This window comes from Abramis brama, assembly GCF_963993115.1.
Source record: "Abramis brama genome assembly, chromosome: 3".
NCBI classification, from domain to species: Eukaryota; Metazoa; Chordata; class Actinopteri; order Cypriniformes; family Leuciscidae; genus Abramis; species Abramis brama.
The window spans coordinates 21,730,990-21,751,326 of NC_139965.1; the positions used below are offsets into that span (position 1 = coordinate 21,730,990).

At 37.8% G+C, this 20,337-nt stretch overlaps 1 protein-coding gene across 4 annotated transcripts in view; it reads left to right on the forward strand.

Annotated features, from left to right (window-relative positions):
- Positions 1 to 20,337, forward strand: part of exoc6b (exocyst complex component 6B) — a 98,315-nt gene that overhangs the window by 932 nt on the left and 77,046 nt on the right. For all 4 annotated transcript variants that reach the window (XM_084109060.1, XM_084109062.1, XM_084109061.1 and 1 more), the window contains exons 2-6: positions 14,378 to 14,543; positions 14,749 to 14,796; positions 14,881 to 14,971; positions 15,537 to 15,582; positions 17,343 to 17,547. In XM_084109060.1, coding sequence (XP_083965186.1) covers positions 14,378 to 14,543; positions 14,749 to 14,796; positions 14,881 to 14,971; positions 15,537 to 15,582; positions 17,343 to 17,547 — 556 coding nt within the window. The remainder of the gene's footprint in view (positions 1 to 14,377; positions 14,544 to 14,748; positions 14,797 to 14,880; positions 14,972 to 15,536; positions 15,583 to 17,342; positions 17,548 to 20,337) is intronic.

The window sequence follows — 20,337 nt, forward strand, 5'->3', positions numbered from 1 at the left end:
TATGTTATGACTTAATACTGTTTAATGGCTGTTTTTTTTTTTCAATGACAGGCTACTTAAAGGTCAAAAGATTTACTATGTCTTGACTCTTGAGCAAGTACACAGAATGTAGAGAGCATAATGTGGACAGTAAATTTAAGGGTGCCTTTTCCACTTACTTTCCTCCTAGTTAACCTGCATGTCAACTATGTTGATACAAGTCAAGCACCAGTTCACTAATTGAATCCATTTCCTGTTACTTGGCGACCAGTTTGTGTTTTACATGTTGTTTAGATAGTGGAACTGTGTGATGCTAATTTTGGTGCTAGCAGGGTGGTGTGTGGGGCACATTGATAATGACATATTCTCACACCCTCTGGTCGGACTTTCATTTACAGAATGAGGTGACATTACGAGCACAGCCTGAATTCATGGCCTTGGTCATATTTTCATGTTTAGTTATAACATTGGTCATTGTATGTGGTTCTTTTACACCAGCCCCATAAGACAGTGCACCTAAAAACATAAGGAGCTGTGTTCTTTATTATATATGGCAAGTACAGAACAAGACAGTAGAGCTAATGTTCGCTGATTGGACCAGCAAAAAATTGGCCGGAGAAAACCCAAGAATATACCGCAAACCCAGATGACGTATTGAAGGAAAATGAAAATTGACCGGAAGTACGTAGGAGGGCGGAGCCAGGCTAGTGTTAAATGAAATGGGTAGGTTGTAAAATGTAAGGTTCTATCCATTGGCTATTAATTGGATGGAAGCGTATCTGAATGCGAATTTGCATTCGCTTGTATGAAAAAGAATGCGTTTAAGCAAACTAAATTCGCCACCAGAGAGAAGTCTGTTGTTTCACCTGGTTTATGTCCTTTTGATTAAAGATTACAAGGTAAAAAAAAAAGAAAAAAAGATGAAACATGCGTGGATGAATTGTACACAGTCAGTGATGCCGACCCTTAGCCTGGTAATACCAAACTCTGCTACTTCGCTTTGCTTCGTAGACAGAGTCTGGCATGGCATAATTGAAAAGCGTTTTCTTTCTCGCAGGGGGACGCTTGTCTGAAGTTTAAAATCATTGGTTACCCGTAAGCCAATCACATAACGTTTGGTTATGGCGTGTGTTATGCGCATGCTCAGCCGCATCTAACTTCCACTGTAAACACATGTATGATGCGAAAACAAAACCATCGAGCGAAATACCGGAGTGAACATGGCTGTGAACGACTTTTGCAGATTATGTGAAGTAAATCTACGCATCCACGGTACAATCAGTGTCTACGTCGTCACGGCTCTCAGCCCGCCCTCTGTTCTTTGATTGGCCGGCTGTTTTCAGGCCGGAGGAAAACGGAAAGCTCTGACGCTGTCTCAGACTGAGTACAGAAGCGAAATGAAATTGAGCGGAAGTACGAAGTCTGACGTAGTCAGGCTAGCCGACCCTATGATCCAGTCCAATTGCAAAACCAAACACTGTCTTTGCTGGATATTTCATATTGCTTGGAAGTTTTCTAGCAGGGGAGAATTTAAAGAGTTAAAAAAGAAAAATTAAGACAAAAATTAAGAAAAATTTAGGGATTGTGACTTTTTTCATGGCAATTAAGCTCTGTTCAAAAAGTTTAATCTGGATCAGAATGATCTGGATTTGGATATCCAAGGTTTTGCTTTCCAGGATCAGGTAATCCATCTTACTTTTGTGTTGTTTTTTTAAAGCAAAATTGGATTGGATCACCCAGAACCAGATACGCACTTTTTCAGATTACCAAATCTGGGTTACCAGTTCTCTAAATGGGATCTTCACAGATCACAATGTAGGCTACTAGCTATGTAAGAACAACAGTTAGAAAAGTTAATGTGGGGTGACTTTAAGTGTTTTTATTTGAAGAGAATGGCACAATAAAACAATGCAAACATCCCCTTTCATTTTAAAATTCCTTTAAACAGTCAGACCCCTACCCTAAAGGGACACTGTGATGGAAAAATATGAGATGGCAAGGGAAATTCTTTTTGAGACTAAAAACATTTGTGAGGGAACGCAAAAGCATTGAAAGATAATTGTTTCAACACAAATATACATGCAGTAAAATATGCCGTATTTTGACTGGTTCATCTCATCTTGTGTAATTGTAATTAATATACAGTGTTAATAACTGCTGAAGTTTTTTTTCAGCTCTTTTGTGAAGTAAAAAACGTACTTTGCAGTCACGTGATATCTGGCGGGCAACAAACGCGGTTAGTGCATCCAATCGCACAACAACTATCCGACATGTCGTGTACACCTCAAAACAGCAACTTTTGTATATTAAAACTGGCAACGTCCTGGCAAGATCCTTGATTACTTTACTGGTTTTCGTTGCTAGAGAATGACGTTCTTGCCCGCCAGCCAGTACAACTGACGTCACGTGCAAAGTATCAATATATATAATCCTGATATTTTTGGACCAAAGTTATCCCAATCCTACTAAAAAGTTTTAAACAACACGTACTGAAGGGTTTGATCCAGACCAAAACATAAATTAGATTATGTGATCTAATCCGATTTCAGAATCTTTATTTTATTTTTTTCAACCCATGTTCAAGATTGAATGAATCCAATAGCCGAAATCTGATCGGATTACTTTTAAACAACTGGGCCCAGGTCTTTTTTTAATCCATGTTAATCCAACATATACAACTCGTATCTCTCCTGCACTGTTGTACTGCACATTAGAAGGACTTCAAGTGATTCAGCGACTTCCCATGTATCATATTGTAAGGTCAAGTTGTGTAGTAAAAGCATGGGTCCCTGACTTTTGCCAGCTAATTGACTGTGCAGATCTAATGGACTGCGTGTTCTTCTAGATGTTTCCTTAAAGTGCTAATTTAAGGACAGTGGAAGGCTTCTCACTTTCTGATGTGCATTTAATGGATGGTACAACACATTATGAGACAGGGCTCAATAAAATGTAAACAAGCTAATCAATGGCAACATTTTTTTTTAATGGTTGGCTGAGATTGACTTCCTGGCTCCGAAACACTATCTCCTCTGTCTTTTTTTCTTTCTCTCCCCAATTTAGATGTCCGTTTGAGCTCTTTTTGTTGCCATTTTTAAATGCTTCTCATTTAAGCTCAGATGCAGTTGATAGTGCCTTACCTTTTATTCTGTTGACGTAAGCAGGTTTAACATCCTCATGTCTAAATTAGTACCTCTTTCTAAAGACAGAATTTTCTGCTTTTTGTGGCACAGCTGTCAGCGAATGTGACTTGCTTTCACATGAACAGTGTGTGTTTTGTTGGTAGATACAGCGGCTGTTGGCATCAGAATTTGTACCAAGGGCTGTCTGTGTTATATTGTATCCATGTGATGTCTCACGGAACATATTTTCTTTCCAATGTGCACAATCGCATAAGCTTGTAATCACAAAGTATGTAAATGAGAAGAGCTGACTCTTAAGAGTGTGAGAGAACTATGTTTGGCTTTATATGAAGATGCTTCTAGCAAGACTTCTGGGGCCCTAGGTCTGAAATTGTGTGTTGTATGAGAGAGAGTGAACGCTGAGACAGCCTGGGCTGATCTGTCTTAGTGAGTCAGTTTCCCCAGACTGCACTGCACTGCTTCCACTCCCGCCCAACTCAAACTATAATTACTCAATTATTTCAGTCAGTCTCTAAATGGACGGGCTATGGCTAGTAATTTAAATCGCTTTATGATACATGCCACTGAAGTATGTAATGTAGTGTGCTCTGCAAGTCGTTTTTATCGCTCCATAGAAGAAGTGATTGGCTAGATTTCATAATCATATACATGCCAGGACTTGTGATGACATTCCAATGGTTAAGCCCTGTAGCATAATTCAAGCATAGAAGAAGAAAAAAATCAGTCTGCCTTTCCTTGGTCCGCTCATCCTTCCCAAGCTATCTAGAAGTTTTAAAGTGAGCATGAAATGGAAATCAATTTTCTAAATGCATTTAATCGATCTTGTTGTGAAAGATTTATCCTTTCATATGATCGTTTTTTGTAAGTGTGGCAGATTTTTCCCTACGCACCTGACTTAAGTTTAACCTGGGTCCTCTCAGGACCTCTTCAATAATATTTATCCTCTAGCGCGTCTCCTAATCAACGTCGGCTGAGTCGGTCAACGTCTTGACCCCCACGAACACTAGCACTTGGGAATAAGGTCTCTAGTGTTCCACTAACCTGCTGCGCAGCAGTAGCCAGACAGACTCCAGACAATCACAGCCGGAGGATCTCAGACCAATTTCAGAGAGAATCCCACCAGCAAAAAGAATACAACAGTTTTTATAGAATAGGAGCATGGCAAAGGTGACATGATACATTACATAATTTTCCTACAATATGATTGGTTCTTCATATGTATAATCCAGCAAAACCCTCCTGTTACTAGGCAGAAACAAACTCTGGATTTCTTGATTACTCAAAATCATGAGTTTTTTTATTTAGATATGTCTAGTTTAATTTCCCCTTTTGTTATATTCGGAGATGATTCAGAGTGACACACATGGACTGACTTTGACCAAAGTGTTTGGAAACATTTAGGTTTCAAAAGCATATAAATGATTTTGATTTGAAAACGTTAGTTATGATTAATTTAAAAAATCTATCACATAAAATTTGATAACTTGATCTTCTGGTAGATTGTCAGACTTCTCTCTGGTGATGTATACAGCACTCCAATCATTCAGTCCACTAAATCATGGCCCTTCGTTACAATTGACTGCAAGCTCACATTCAGATCTGCCTCCATCCTATTCCAGTTCATTCTATTCATCAAGCGCATGTTTTCTGTAACAATTGGTGCTAAATACAGGGCCGTAACCACCAAAGGCATTGAGGGGAGTCACCCCCAAATAACCAAATTGTCCCCCCCAATATTTGATATTCTTAATGCTGCTCTGCTGCTCTCCATTACTCACCACTGTTTGTTGTTAGGATGAGAGTTTAAAAAGTTATATTTTTAAGCTGGCCTGCCTCAGAGGTCTAACAGCGCTCGTCAATGTCAAAATAATGGCCATTGGCCAATCAGGTCAAAGAAGGCGGGGCATATTGTTCACTGGAGACGTGTGAATTCCAACCCTCAGTAATATACAGTGATGCAAACAACTTAACTTGTTTTTTTATGGAATTTTGCAGAATATGCTATAATTTACATGATCCATGTCTTTGACAGTATATAAGAGCAAATGTGTGCATATTTTTTTAAATAAACTGTTTAAAAATAAAAATAGTTTCAATTAATTACTTTACAAGTAGGCTACAATTAGATCATTAGGATTAAATGTAGTAACAAAAAAACCCCCAAAAAAGCAAAAAAGAACGAAAACCTTTGGTCCCCCCAATCTTCAAGACATGGTTACGTCCTTGGCTAAGTAGCCTATAGACTACAACAAGGATGTGAGTTCACACACCTGGTGAATTGGACAACCAATGGTGAATGAATCAGACTGGGATGCACAGCTGAAAATAATGCTGTAACCAATCACAAAATTAAAAATCTCCAAAAAGTCCCTTTTAGGACAAGTTTGTGTATTGTTACTGAATGTTCATAATTCAGTAACATAAAACAGGACTCATGCCTATCCCAACTGTAAATCATTAATCATTCAGAAAAGGAGTGATGACATACACTGTAAAAAAAAATTACATCCCCAAGTCAAAAATTTCAAGTGACCGATAACATCTAAATTTTTCAATTAGTCTGACTTATTATTTCTCATTGAGCCAATGTTAACAGACTATTGCAACAAGAATTTCACTTGGGCCAATTGAAAAATTTAGATGTTATCGGTCACTTGAAATATTTGATTTGGGAGGGTTAGAATTTTTTTACAGTGTATTAAACTACAGGGTGTGGCCCTTAGAGCTCAAATGTAAGAAAGTCTAAAGAACTAAAATTCAGTCTTGATTATTAAACATTAATTACTAAGTGTGTGTATGTGTACATCTTGGAGTACTAAGAACGAGTAGGCTAGTTAGGTTTCTTGTCACATGCTGGGCCACAGTGACTTGAATGTTAGACACTTGACTGCTTGTTCTTGCAAATACCTTCTCAGCTATCACTCTTTCTCTCTGTCTGTCTGTCTGTCTCATCCAATCTCTCTTCTTTTTTGTTTTAAGTTTTGTGAAGAAATCGTTCTGTCTTCAATGTCCTTGATCTCCTGGTCTCTTGTGTGGGCAGTTGTTGTCTTGACCCCTGTAGAGTGATTACTGCTTCAAAAAGGAAGAGAGGACTGCAGCTTTGGAAACACGGTTCTTTGTTCCAATTATGGCAAGAGGAATGTTGTAAATATTTTGGGCTCTCTCTGCATCCACCTGAGGAATTTCGAACAAACACTTCAGAGTGCTTGAGCCAGTTATTGAGGATCATTACTCAAGGATTGATTTTTTTAAAGAACAGAGGCAAAGAACTGTATCAATGTTTCATAGGATTTCCATTTGCATTAAAGGCAATTAAAATATTGCAAAATAATTTCCAGTAAATCGATTCAAAGTGTTCGATTACATATGAAACAATGCAATGATCTAGGCTTTCGCATTTTCTATGAATTGCTAGGTTGCTTTAGTGACTAATTTGAGTGTAGTCCAGAGTGCTGTGGAATACTGTGCTGCTTTTCCATTGTTTTTCTGTGCAAACATGCATTAGACGGACCTGTTTGACCATTGCGCTTCTCGCATATTTAACAGGAACTTGCACATGACACGGCGTTCTAAAAATGTGGTGCTCAAGTTCAACTTTTAAAAAACATGTCTCAAGAGAGCTTGCATTTTTTTCATTCCACTGACCTGCATCAAACTTTTTTAACCGCAAAAACACGTTCTGTGGTCCCTAAGTCAAGCAGACTGGTCTGGTCTCAAGACATGACCTGGATCTGACTTTGTTGGTCTATTATCCACCAAGAAAATAAAAAAATAGTCATATATTGTTTACAACAGTAAAAGCTTACCTCTCGTTAAAAAGCCACATGAGTTGAGATATCATTAATGTGCAATGGTGAGCATGAAAGTTTAATACAGGCGGTTCGGGATTTAGAACAAAAGTAATATAATAGAGATTGTTGCCATAGTCAGACATTTAACCTGGAAGCACAAAAGCCTGCACAGTGGGCACAGTTGGAGGTGGGCAATCATTCCACAAACCACCACCTTCTCCGTTTTGTTCCATGTACTTTCTGAAGAGTGGGGAATCTTTAGATCGGCAACTTATGACCTTTACAACAGAGCTGCAATCACACAGTTAACCTGCAAACAATACACTTAATGATGAAGGAAATTACTTGCGGACCTCCACCTTCAGGGCGCCAGGACTGAGAGAGAGGTCTTGCAAAAAACCCTTAAGTTATGAAAACCCTTAAAAGGGATAGTTAACCCGAAAATTTAAATTCTGTCATAATTTACTCACCTTCAAGTTGTTCCAAACCTGTATGAATTTCTTTCTTCTGCTGAACACAAACAAATATTTTGAACAATATGGGTAACCAAACAGTTGATGGACCCCATTGACTTCCATAGTATTTATTTTTATAGCTACTATGGAAGTCAGTGGGGCCCATCAACTGTCTGGTTACCAACATTCTTCAGAATATCATCTTTTGTGTTCAACGTAATGGAATTCATACAGGTTTGGAACAAATTGAGTGTGAGTAAATGATGACAGAATTTTCATTTTTGGGTGAACTATGCCTTTAATGGCAATATACTTTCTCTAGTTTCTATTATAACTTCAGGTTTTCTTTCAGTTCTGTTTGTATTACAACATGTTTTTTTTAAATAACTTATCTGTAGCTACATGAGACATTTCTTTGACTTGTAGTATTAGAATTTGCAGTTTTGCTTTATTCTGTTCAGTTTTAATAACAGCAGCAACAATCAGATACAGCTATGCAGAGTAGAGTTTTCAGCATTTATTTCCTATGTGTGATGTTTTTGCAGCCATCAACCTCAGCAGAGAAGCAGAGACCAACTCACCACAAAGGTGCAGCCAGGTCCACACCCAGCTGAGTCACTACACACACACACACACACACACACACACACACACACACACACACACACACACACACACGTAGTGTTTTCATGTTTTATGGGGACTTTCCATAGACATAATGATTTTTATACTGTACAAACTGTATATTCTATTCCCTTACACTAACCCTATCCCTAAACCTACCCATCACAGAAAACTTTCTGCATTTTCACATTTTCAAAAAAACATCACTTTTTTGATTTATAAGCCGTTTTCCCTCATGGGGACCATTGGATATTGCCATCCTTGTGGGGACATTTTGTCCCCATAATGTAGGGTTTACCAGGCCCCACACACACACACACACACACACACACACACACACACACACACACACACACACACACACACACACACACACACTCACACACTCACACACTAACAGGAACACACACACACACACACACACACACGATTACTTACAGGCCCAATGGTAAAACTCTGATATGCTTTTGGTTGAAGGGTGTTCTTACGCTTTTTGTGTGGTATTAGCAGGGAAGTGTTTGAAATGATTTTTTCCTTTTCTCTCCACAGAGGACTTGGTGGTTTACTAGATTAGTTCTGTGATAAGCTCTTAATGGCTTCCTCTGTATTAAAGACAATCAAACTGCCTGTTGTTGTTTTTATTTAGTTGATTTAACTTTAAAAAATGTAATGTAATGTTTGTTACAGGCAAATTAATTACATGTGCACCAAGTTAGTTTCACTCAATCCATCTGTGGTCTTTTAGACATTTTAGCAGTGCTATTTTAGAAATGTTCTATTCACTGGCATTTTTGTGACCCACAACCAAACTAGGCTACTACTACCCCCATGAGGGCAACCACCCCAATAAAACATCCATTCCTGTGTCATTGATATGACACAGAAGTGTCATTTGAGTGTACAACATTTTACACACATGCCATATATTTAGATGAAAGTTTCTTGGTGCATGTTTAATTTCAGTCTCTATTCTGACATTAATGTGCCTTTGCATTGGTAATGTTTGAACAAAGATGCTCTCTAATCAGATATTTTTTTAGAGATTTAAGATTGACATTTTGAGCTCTGCTGTGTGCAAGAAGTAGTTGCGAAATCTGTAATGTTTGAATTAGACGTTGGGCAACATTCTGTGTTGCTCAGTGCTTTACTTCTGGCTTGCACTGCTACACAGATCATTTATCAGTCTGTCTCAGTATGAGGGGTTTATTTGTCTCTTAGTGTCCAGCTGTTGCACTGTGGCCCGTCTCTGCCCTCACTCTTGCTGCCTTTATTCCCACAGAGGAATTTACAGTTTTTAGACTGCTGCTACCTTGCTCTTCTTTCACCTCCCACAAGACCTCAGGTTTTTCTGTACCATGCCGTTACTGGTACAAACGTCTGGTTTAGCATGTTTCTATGCGTCTGTGTTCTCTCTTATCTGTGCTGTTGCTTGAACCAAGGGTCTTTAGCAATATATTGCTAAATATTGCTATATTTGTTTATATTTAAACAAAAATACATTAAAACCGTATTATTGTGAAATATTATTACAACTTAAAATAAATGTTTTATGCGTTAATATATTTTCAAATGTAACTCGTTCCTGTGATGCAAAGCTGAATTTTCAGCATAATTACTTCAGTCTTCAGTGTCACATGATCCTTCAGAAATCATTCTAATATGCTGATTTGGTGCACAAGAAACATTTCTTATTATTATCAATGTTGAAACGGTTGTGCTGCTTAATATTTTGTGGAAACCTTGATACTTTTTTCATAATTGTTTGCTTTTTTTTTTATTTTGTGCAAAAACAAAAAAATTATGGCATACGATGCCGAATATTAATAATTCACATTACTGATGCTTTTACTGTCACAAGGAATTTTTGCAAATTTGATAAACCTCATCTCTGTTAGCCAGCTTTAACATTATCTTGGTGACAAAGCAGCAGAATTTGCAGCAGCAATGTACAATATATCAACAGGCAACCAAAAGTCTGCTTAAAAATGGATGGACAAGATCAATTAATGTGTTTTTTTTTTATTTTTATTTTTTATTTTTAGTAGTAATGCACCAAGTGTCAGTTCCATCAATTGTCTTGAAACACTCTCACACTGGCTATGGGCCGGCTGGCCATCCTTATTTTTGAGCTCTGACCATTCAGTACCATCATGAATTACCATCTGTTACCACCATCACTGACTACGGTACCATCGTACTCCAACAGAGTTTGTCTTTGCTGAACAGCACCATGAACTTGTTTTGTGCTTATTCTGGTGAATTAGAAGGGATTTTGAGTTTCTTGTGCCTTGCTGTCTTCTTACAGCTAATGTTCGCTCCCATTCGAAAAATGGGTTGTACGAATGCTTAGAATGCTCTTGCTAGAATTGTATAATTAGGTGTTTTGTTGGTTAACTTTAAGAAAATTTCCAATTCAAATAGTTTCCTTTAAATAAACCATAAAAGGTTAATCAAATGAAAGGTTTTTTGAGCACATTGACATGAGGCAGTGATTTAAGAGTCATGAACTGCAGTGACTGCAAACTCTTCCCTCTGTTAGCAGTGATCAGGTTTCAGTGTTTAGCCAGTGTACTGTGCTGAGGCTATTTCCTCTTTTAGAGCTTTTAATGTTACCTTAGAAACTCCAGATGGAGTTCAGCCCTTGCAGTCAGATGAAGATCTGGTCCAGGGTCAATAAAGCATGACCTAATGGCCAAACTTTGTCCAGGACAGTGTTTGCTTTCACTGCCTCATGAATTGCAGTTATTGTGCTGCAGTAAGTCCATGTTTTAGGTCATTTATACAATAAATTATACTTTAATAATTATCTATTATTATCTACTATATTCCTATAATTTAATTATTGATGACATTCTGATCATTTAAAAACCAATTCAGCATTTGTTCCTATTTATAGCAGGTATATGGACTTTCTTTTTTTTTTTTAACTACCTGCATTTTTTGACCCAGAGATCACCACTGAGATCAAACTATAGCCTAGTGTTGTTAAATCTGTCATAGGACTGGAGAACCGGGATAGCTGCAGGTCTAACCCTAAACTATTATATGTTATTATGGTTATAATGAAAGGATTCGTAAGTGTGTGGCTCGCTTTGAACAAAACAAAACTTTGTGCTTTTTTTTTTTTTTGTGGTGTTAAGCAGATTCTGGCTCTTTCTCAATATGCGTTCTTAAGCGTTCTATTGCGTCATTGGGTTCTTTTACTACGTCATCATCAACTGTGGAAGTTCAATTCCAATACTCAAGTAATGTTACACAAGTACAGAGGACTCATGAAAGTACCTGGATGTGTTCTTGATATCGAGGATGCATCGAATACAGACTTAAGAGAATCGAACCGTTGACGTACGGAAGCCTGTAAGCTTTAAATTTCTCAATCTCACTTTAGAGATTCCTGCTGCCAAGTTCACAAATACGTGACTCTGTTTTATTTTACATTTGATTAAATTATTCAATTTCTGTAGTATTTTTTTTTAAACCTAAATACAGATTTTTTTGTCCCACTCTGCCTAAAAAACTTATATCACTATTTATTTCATGTGTATCTTTGTTCTGTTTTACTGTTTATTTGCCCTGTTGGTAATGTAACAACCTTTATTCTTGCAGAAAAAATACATTGTGATATATGCCATTATCGTGGAATAAAATAACTCATAATGTTCTTGTCATATCAGCCACCCCTTACCTGTCATGTATTTGTTGTAACTTTTGAACTACCTGAGTTTGGGTAGGTGTGCTATTACATCATAGACAGAAAAAGTGCGCTGCTATTGTTGGTGCGAGGTGCTAACGTGTGTTTGGTGTGGCTTCTAAGTTTAGATCCTCTGCTCTATTTCCGATCCATTCTGTTTCCCAGCTGCCATTGAGCTATCTCTACATTTCATTCAGCCAACAGGATATGACATCATAGCACACATAAGCATAGGTTTCCCTTAAGTTGGTTGAGGGTGACGACAGTTTGCAGAGGAAATGTTCTGAATGGGAATGCTGTGTAACAGGCCCCCCCACCACACACCACACACACACACTGCTCAAAGCAATGTTGTCATTCTTCAGACTTAAAGGAACAGTTCACCCAAAAATGAAAATTTGCTGTTAATTTACTTACCCTCAGGCCATCCAAGATGTAGGTGACTTTTCTTCAGTAGAACACTAAGTAAGATTTTTTAGCTGAAACTGTGGTCCTTGGTGATTCATATAATGCAAGTCAATGGCTACCGTCACATTGAGAGTCCAAAAAACATCAAAAACATATAACCTACAGGCAAAACAAAAACAATATCCGTGGCCCCTGACGATACATTGAGGTCTTATGAAGCAAAACGATCCGTCTGTGCAAGAAACTGAACATTTTTTTATGACATTATGATTAGGCTACCTGTAATCCACAGCCTCTGCAAACGGTCCTGAGTGTGTTCAGGGCATTCTGGAGCACAGGTTTCCTGTCGCATAATTAATTCTCAATTAAGATATTAACATTCTTCAAATGTTAGAGTGTGTGTGTGAGACATGTTTGGGTGAATCTCTCTCTCTCTCTCTCTCTCTCTCTCTCTCTCTCTCTCTCTCTCTCTCTCTCTCTCTCTCTCTCTCTCTCTCTCTCTCTCTCTCTCTCTCTCTCTCTCTCTTTTTTATCTGCTAAGTCTAGGGAGTATTGGGAAATCAGGCACCATTTTTTCTCAAGGAGGATATCACATTTCAGTTTTGGGAACGTCAGCCTGTTTGCAAATAGTACTTGTGACTGTGAGAGCCAAAAGTGACAGTCAATCAAGTAAGATTAGTTCATGGTTGGCCCGTGCTGCGAAACGGGTAGAATCATTACGTTCATACAGTCAGTGAGATATTCTTAATGCACACAAATGACTAAGAGTCTTGAGCCAGATGCTGTAGAGTCTCACACAGATGGACCACTGCAGCTGTGCTTTTTACTATTTATTCAGCTTTTTGTTTCCATGTCGGCGCTTGTTTTTGTGACTCTTGCTTAGGGAGTTGTGCAACACAGTTTAGTGAAGATGGCTCTTACTTCCATGATAATAAGATATGTATTTTTTATCTTTAAACATTTATTAATAGCCAAATTGAGTCAAATGACTCCAACATCAAGTCACCATCAAAGTATTTATGATAAATTATTTATCTGTGCACATGTTATAAATACTCTAAATTTTGAGTAGAGTATATTAGGCATTGCGTGACTAATTTGAGCATGTCCGCTCATTTGTCTGTCACAGTGTTCATTTTTTCCTGTACACGTCTCACATTTCCTTCCAGCATCTTCCTCTTACTACAGATAAAAATCCTAATTTCAGGTTGGGAAGTGCTTCTTTCACCTTGCAGCCCTGGATTTGAGGTGTTTACTGTGCCGTGAGTGTTTGTGGAAGAAGCTATCAGTGACGTCAAGACTGTGCTAATGGAAAGAGGACATTTCCTGAGGCACAGGAAGGCTGTGCTCAGGTGAAGCCATGTGCTGGTGTGTTTGTGTCCTTTGTGCTAGTGTATTTCACTGAACAGGACATCACATGCTTCCCTGACAGACCTCACTGTGTCTCTGTAAACAGGATTCATTTACATATGATGATGACTATCTGACCTCTATCAGGAGAGTGTGATGTTTAAGTCAGGCTCCCCCTGCCAAGTCCGCATTCACCCCAAACATGCTTCCCTTACTAATTTAAGATTTCCATATTTAAAAAAAGTATTGTCACATTGGCTTGCTTACTGGAGGTAAAACTGCTTTGTCACCGTCTGTACTGAGTGGAACACTAGAATGTAATTGAATCAAATCAAATTGAATTGTTTTATTGTCACTTGCTCTGTGCATTAGTTGGTATGGTAGATGCCATACTTAATTTTACGCAAAATAAAAATGTTGCTATGAGGTATAAAACAAAACATTTGGAAAGACATTTTCAGTGTGTCGTTTCCAATGGTTTTTCTTTTTTTGTATTTGCAGAGCTGAAGATGGGAAAGTCTTGCATTTATTTTGAAATAACTCTTGACGTTTGTCGTTTGCTTTGATTTCAAATGAAAAAGAAATGTATATCCATTTACAAGTTGTTGAGCTTCTTGAGGAGTGTTTTATTTCATATCTTCTACTGCCACCTAGTGGTGAACACCTAGCGTCAGTAACAATGGAGAAAGATTGAATGTTTTATAGAGATTACGTTTGCATTCCCTTCACTTTATCAGAAAGGATATCTCAGTTTTAAAACTGTTTATTGTATTAGATAAGCTCAAAACAATTAAAGATCAACGAAGCACACAATATTTTCAGTTGTATTGTTTAGTAATATAGTATTTTGTATTTAGCATCAATCTAATGTAGCCTACATGTATTTTTATATAATGTCATTTTGACACCTCTTTTATGTTCTCCTTGTTTTCCTGAAAGGTCTGTTTATGATGGACAGGAACATGGACTCTTCATGGAGAAACTGGAGGGGCGGATCCGCAACCACGACCGTGAAATTGAGAAGATGTGCAACCATCACTTCCAGGGCTTTGTGGACTCCATCACTGAGCTGCTCAAAGTGCGCGGGGAAGCCCAGAAACTCAAGGTGCATAAAGAGGAGATGAGGGTTTGAGAAAATCCTATAAAACCAGAGAGAAGAAACAAGAGAAGAGGAAGCATTATAGGCTTAAACTGAAACAATTTGAACCACTTGTGTGTCATATGCCAGGAAAATCCAAAGTTCCTATATTGTTCAACAAATATACTTTCTGTTTATTCACTCAGATAATTGGTTGTCTTATCTTCCTCAGGGTCAGGTGACTGAGACCAATCAGAATCTACAAAATGACGGCAAGGGGGTGTGTATCCTGTTTGCTTAGTTTTCATTCAGAACATGTAACATTAACAAGCATGACTGAAATCAGAGGTTACCTCCCCTGTAGCTCCTGACGTCAATGGATGAACTGAGACAGTGCCGTCTGCAGCAGAGGAATATCGCCACCACCATTGACAAACTCACACACTGCTTACCAGGTAGAAACATCAGGCCTCTGTCTGAGCTTTTTCAATTTTAAATATTTGCTGTATTTACACTATATTCAAAAGCTTGGGGTCAGTGACAGTGAATATATTTATAATGTTACTTAAGATATCTATTTCAAATAATATTTTGAACTTTCTATTCATCAAAGAGAAAAAATATCACGGTTTACCAGATAATATTAAGCAGCACAACCGTTTCCAACTGTGATAATAAGAAATGTTTCTTGAGCACCAAATCAGCATATTAGAATGATTTCTGAAGGATTGTGTGACACTGAAGACTGGAGTAATGGCTGCAGGATTGGAATATATATATTAATATATATTTTTGAAAATATATTAAAACAGAAAACTGTTTTTTAATAATATTTAACAATATTATGTTTTACTGTATTTTTAATCAGATCAAATCAAATTTGATAAATAAAATGTTTTATATAAAAATCATACCCAACCAAAGCTTTTGACCTGTAGTGTATGTTTTTGAAGTGCTTGGAAGCTCACATGCTGTGCTCTTGACACTCTTCCCACAATTCCACTTGCTTTTTCCTTGCAGTGTTGGAGATGTACACCAAACTGCAGGAACAGATGAGGACTAAAAGGTATGAAGTTTATTCGATGCCTTTGTTTGTGCACGTCAAAAACACCAGATGAGCACTAGGTGGCAGTAGAGATAAACTTATTCAGGTTGGCCTTAAATGCACAAGGACAGTTTAGTACCCACAATATTTTAACACCTTTATTTAAAAAAAAAAAAATTACATTTGCAAACAGGACATTCTCAGCTGGGGAAGAGAGAGCAAGGTGTTGATGATTTAAACAGGCCCTTGATCACTGGACCACTGGAGTATCTCATCCAGCCAGATGTGACTGTGACCAGACAGAGAGAAAGAGAGTTTTCAGATGTCTGAGATGTTCAAAGCAGCATTTGGCAGATGTCAGGAGTCAAAGACACAGAGGACACATTTGGACTGGATTTTCTTAGCTTTAGCAGCTGCATACATTGAACCATCCCAAATCTCAACATTTTCAGGCAACTTTGTTATTTATGGGATCTTTGTTTTTATAGTCAAGGACAGTAGACATCTGACCGGAAGGTGGAGGGAGAGAGGGGGAACTGGGTGGAAATGATACAGGATTTTATCCTGCTTCCTCATGAGCACACACCTCTTATATACAAGCACATCGCAACCCTCAGGGGGACGTAAAAGAGCTTCTGAAAAAGATTTGACAAAATATGATAGGACTGTTAAACTTAACTGTTAATACATTTTAATTTGAATGGAAAATGTCTATACATTTAACGTTACTCTAGTAGTGGCTAGAAAAGATATACACTTAATAAATAATCAATATTTTCAGAAAAATTTGATAATGATTTGCTTCAATACATTAATAGAATTTAATTTGAATGAATTTTGCATTGTTAAAATCTTATTTTTTGAATACAAAGAAAATATATAGCTGCCATTATATTTTAGAAAGGGGGTTCCCTTACAATGGGATCATTATATTTGGGAGTCAAAATTGTGAAAACACCTGAAAAAGCCAGTCCACCTAAACTGCCACTCTAAACGTTTTTAAGCGTTGGTTTTGCTGTCTTGTCGTGTCCTCTGTGTGACCTGAGGTTCGGCTTGGGCCTGCAACTTTTTTTGTTTTTTATTTATCTCTGCTCTCCGTGTTTCCCCGTCTCTCTCGTGTGCTTGGTTTTGCCATTAGCCTGGAGGTAGCGGCAGGGTCGGCCAAGAGAGACTCTCTCCCCGGCGTCGGGTCTGCTGTGTAATGTTGCGTGACTGTGATGCTGTATTCAGAGAGAGTGTGTCTGTGTGTGTGTGTGCGATGAGCATAGCTCATCTCTGAGATCATCTTGATTGGGTTAAATTGTTATCATGCTGAGATTTAAGTCTTTAACCAAAGGTTAAAACACATACTGCATGTGCAAGGCTCAACAATAAGAATGTCCTGGGGAGAGCTTTGAGAGTTTTGGGTCATTTGACGGGACTGTCATTTGCCCTCCAGTTTAAAAAATAAAAATAAATAAATAATACAAAATGTTTAATGCATGTATATACAAATGAAAAAAAGCAATTATAAATAATATTATTCATTTATTATTAATTTTTTCCATGTAAAATGTTTTTTTTTTTTGTCATAATAAAAAAGTTGTTGCTTTGAGGCCATGGAAAATTATGACTCGGAAGGAAGAGTCTGAACTTCTGTCTCAAGTGGGCCAACAGAAAAAAAAAACCTTATTGTTGAGCCCTGCATTTGTGCTCATTAATACTGGGAAGGTTTTTGAAGTAGCATATATATGCAACATTTCCTGTATCCATCATTTCTGACCCTGTCGTATGCTACCCAGATACTATCCAGCTCTACGAACTCTGGAACAGTTGGAGGAGAGCTGTTTGCCTCAAGCGGGATCATATCGTTTCTGCACCATCATGGCAGAGAATATCCCACGCCTGCGCACGCACATCAGAGACGTCTCCATGTCTGACCTCAAAGACTTCCTGGAGAGCATCCGCAAGCATTCGGATAAGATCGGAGAGACTGCCATGAAACAGGTGTGTGTCCTTGTGTTTGAGAGAGCGCTCGTGTCTGAATAATGCCTGGAGGTGTGTCTGAACTATTCCTTGACAGCTGCCTCATGTGCTCACCTCTGACCTGACGGTCACAGCTGGGTTTCAACATGAGGTCTCCGAAGGAAGGACAAAGGCCTTGTTCTTCGGTAGTTTAATGTGCTTTTTCCCCATTTTTCCTTTCATCTTATCTCTGACCATCTAGTCATCTAGTCTGGAGGAAAGAGAGCTACCAATCTGTTCTGAATCAAAGATCATTTTAGGTCGCTTTTGTTTATGCCAGAGGAGTCTAGGAACACAGTGTATGGACGCTGCTTCAAGGACAGTGCACAGAGACACGGAGAAGACTCAGGGAACACATATGAGAGAAATTGAGTGGATTTTTCGTTGGAATGCAGAAAAATCCTCTGCTTTCTTTTACAGTTATTAGACCAAGATGGGGTGAGGAGTGCATTAGAATATGAAACGCCAAGTAGACATTAAGATCTCCCAAGCACCATAAAAATCTGGCCTCACTTTTTTCTCTTTTCTCTTTGACATATTTTTCTTTGCTTTCTTACTTGTTCTTTTTCACAGAGGAATAAAACTGGTCATAATAGATGATATTGGATGAAAGCTCCTTTGGAGGTGGTTTCTCAGGCAGGCATCACTATTGCACATACTTGCATGCCCATACATACTAAGTTTGGGGCTTTTCCGTATCAATAAGTATTAACATTTTCTTGCAACTCATCCTGCACCGTTTTTGCTAGCGTAAAAACACAGACTTATAATGGAGAGCATATCTTGGTACCATTATATTACTGCACAGTTTGCCAGTTTAAAATAAGACAAAACAAGCATTACAATTACATTACAAGCTCAAACAACTAAAATCTAGATATTTCTTTTTAATTTACTTCAACTAATGTTTTTTTTTCTTCTTCGATGGAAGATCCAGGATTTCTACTGTCTAGAAACACCTGGATATATGAGGTAGCCTAATTAAAAAAAAAAAAAAAAAACTTAATCTAGTAAATCACAAACAAAAGTCATGAGGCTTTTGGATGTTGTTAATGAACATTTTAAATATTGTACCTACCACACGTACAACATTCCTCATGGTACTACCGAACTGACGATACTACCATTAAAAAAATACAATGACATTGCCAGTATTTTGACTCTAGTATCCCAATGCTTCCGTACTACTGGTATACCGTTCAGCCCTAGTTGTTAGGACAGTAGTGGTACTTGGAGTCAAAGTGGTTGAGAACCACTGTCATAGACACTTGGCCAGTATGCAACCACCTAGAACATTCAACATTAAGGATAATTTTGCAGTATTCACCATCACATTGTCTTCAGAACGTTCTCCACTCTTCTCAGATCTGTTGCTGCTACTAATTAAGAAACAGTGGAGAGCAAAAGTAGCCAAAAAGATGTCATGGAAGAGTTCAAATATTCCTCCTTGAAAAAGGCCAAAGCCACGCGTGTGTGTGCATGTGATGGTGTGCTATAACATATGTTTTCTTTTTACTGTGTGAAATTTTTTTTAGTTACACCCCAACACTTTCAAGAACACAAATATAGCGAAACTACTAAATGAACATTTTTCAACAGTACGATGTTAGTCCAGCTTTTGAAAAGCATTGGTCTATTCTTATATGGTCTATTCTATAAATTTGATCTATTCTTCTTTTTGTTCAGGCAGTTTAAGTTAAATGATTCCAGAAATGTTTCACCTATTTGATTCGCTTTGCATAAGTATGACATTTAGGCCTTTTTAAAATGCATTTTATTTTTAAGAAGAATGCAATTTTAAGATGCATTCTGTTCAAGCTGGAGGTCATAAACCCTCATTATGTTTTTGTGTGACAAGTATACACTTCAATATACTGGAAATGATTAATTATATAATAATGTAGTTTTATTTTTAAAGATGGATATTGCTCCCCCAGCTTCAATGTAATAATGTATGTGGCTGCTTTTTTGTTTCTGGGACTAGTTTTGTAATTTTACTTTTTTCTCAAGAGGAGCTTTACTGTAATTGAATCACTTTCAGTTATGAGTAGCATGTAGCTTGGAAAGCTAGAGTTTCAAAGTTACTTCAATAACATTGGTTTTTGGAAAGTTAATTTAGTCTCTGACGATGTTGAAGAAGAGAAGTTGAACAATGAAACAATATGTGTATTCATCCAGGTAGGCAGGACTGAGGTAGATGTGTATTCTACCAGCAGGTTTTAATGCATTTGCTGTCTGACATGAGCAAATGCATGTGGACACCATGAGTTGTAATCAGAGATACCCGTTTGTTCTGTTGCTGGTCTGCTTCCAGTTGCCCCAGCCCAGCCTTTCGTTCCACTTTGTCCCTTTTTCCCCTCTCCTCATCAGCCTGTGCCCTTGTCCATAGTTTGAACAAACTGTTGGCTCCTGAAGCTCCGGAACTTGGTGAGTTTCCACCGGTCCAATCTAAATGATGGGACTGTTTGGTTTGAACTCTCTGCTGGTCTGCTTTCTGAGTCTGATCATCTGCTTTGTTTATCAAAGGGCATACACGTCTATTAGTTTGTGTCCTTCCTTTAGTACAATGTGTTCTCATTCATTGGATTATTTTTAATTTAATGAACAACATTGTTACTCATTGTTAACATTTATCCCTTTTCTATTTTGGTTTAAGTATTATTACAGAAGCTTTATTTTTTAGCATATTTCTGCGTTTAAACACAGGATGTAAATATAGTTGTACCCTGTATGAAGACATGAAGCAATGCATGCTTGCATTGGTCATAAATA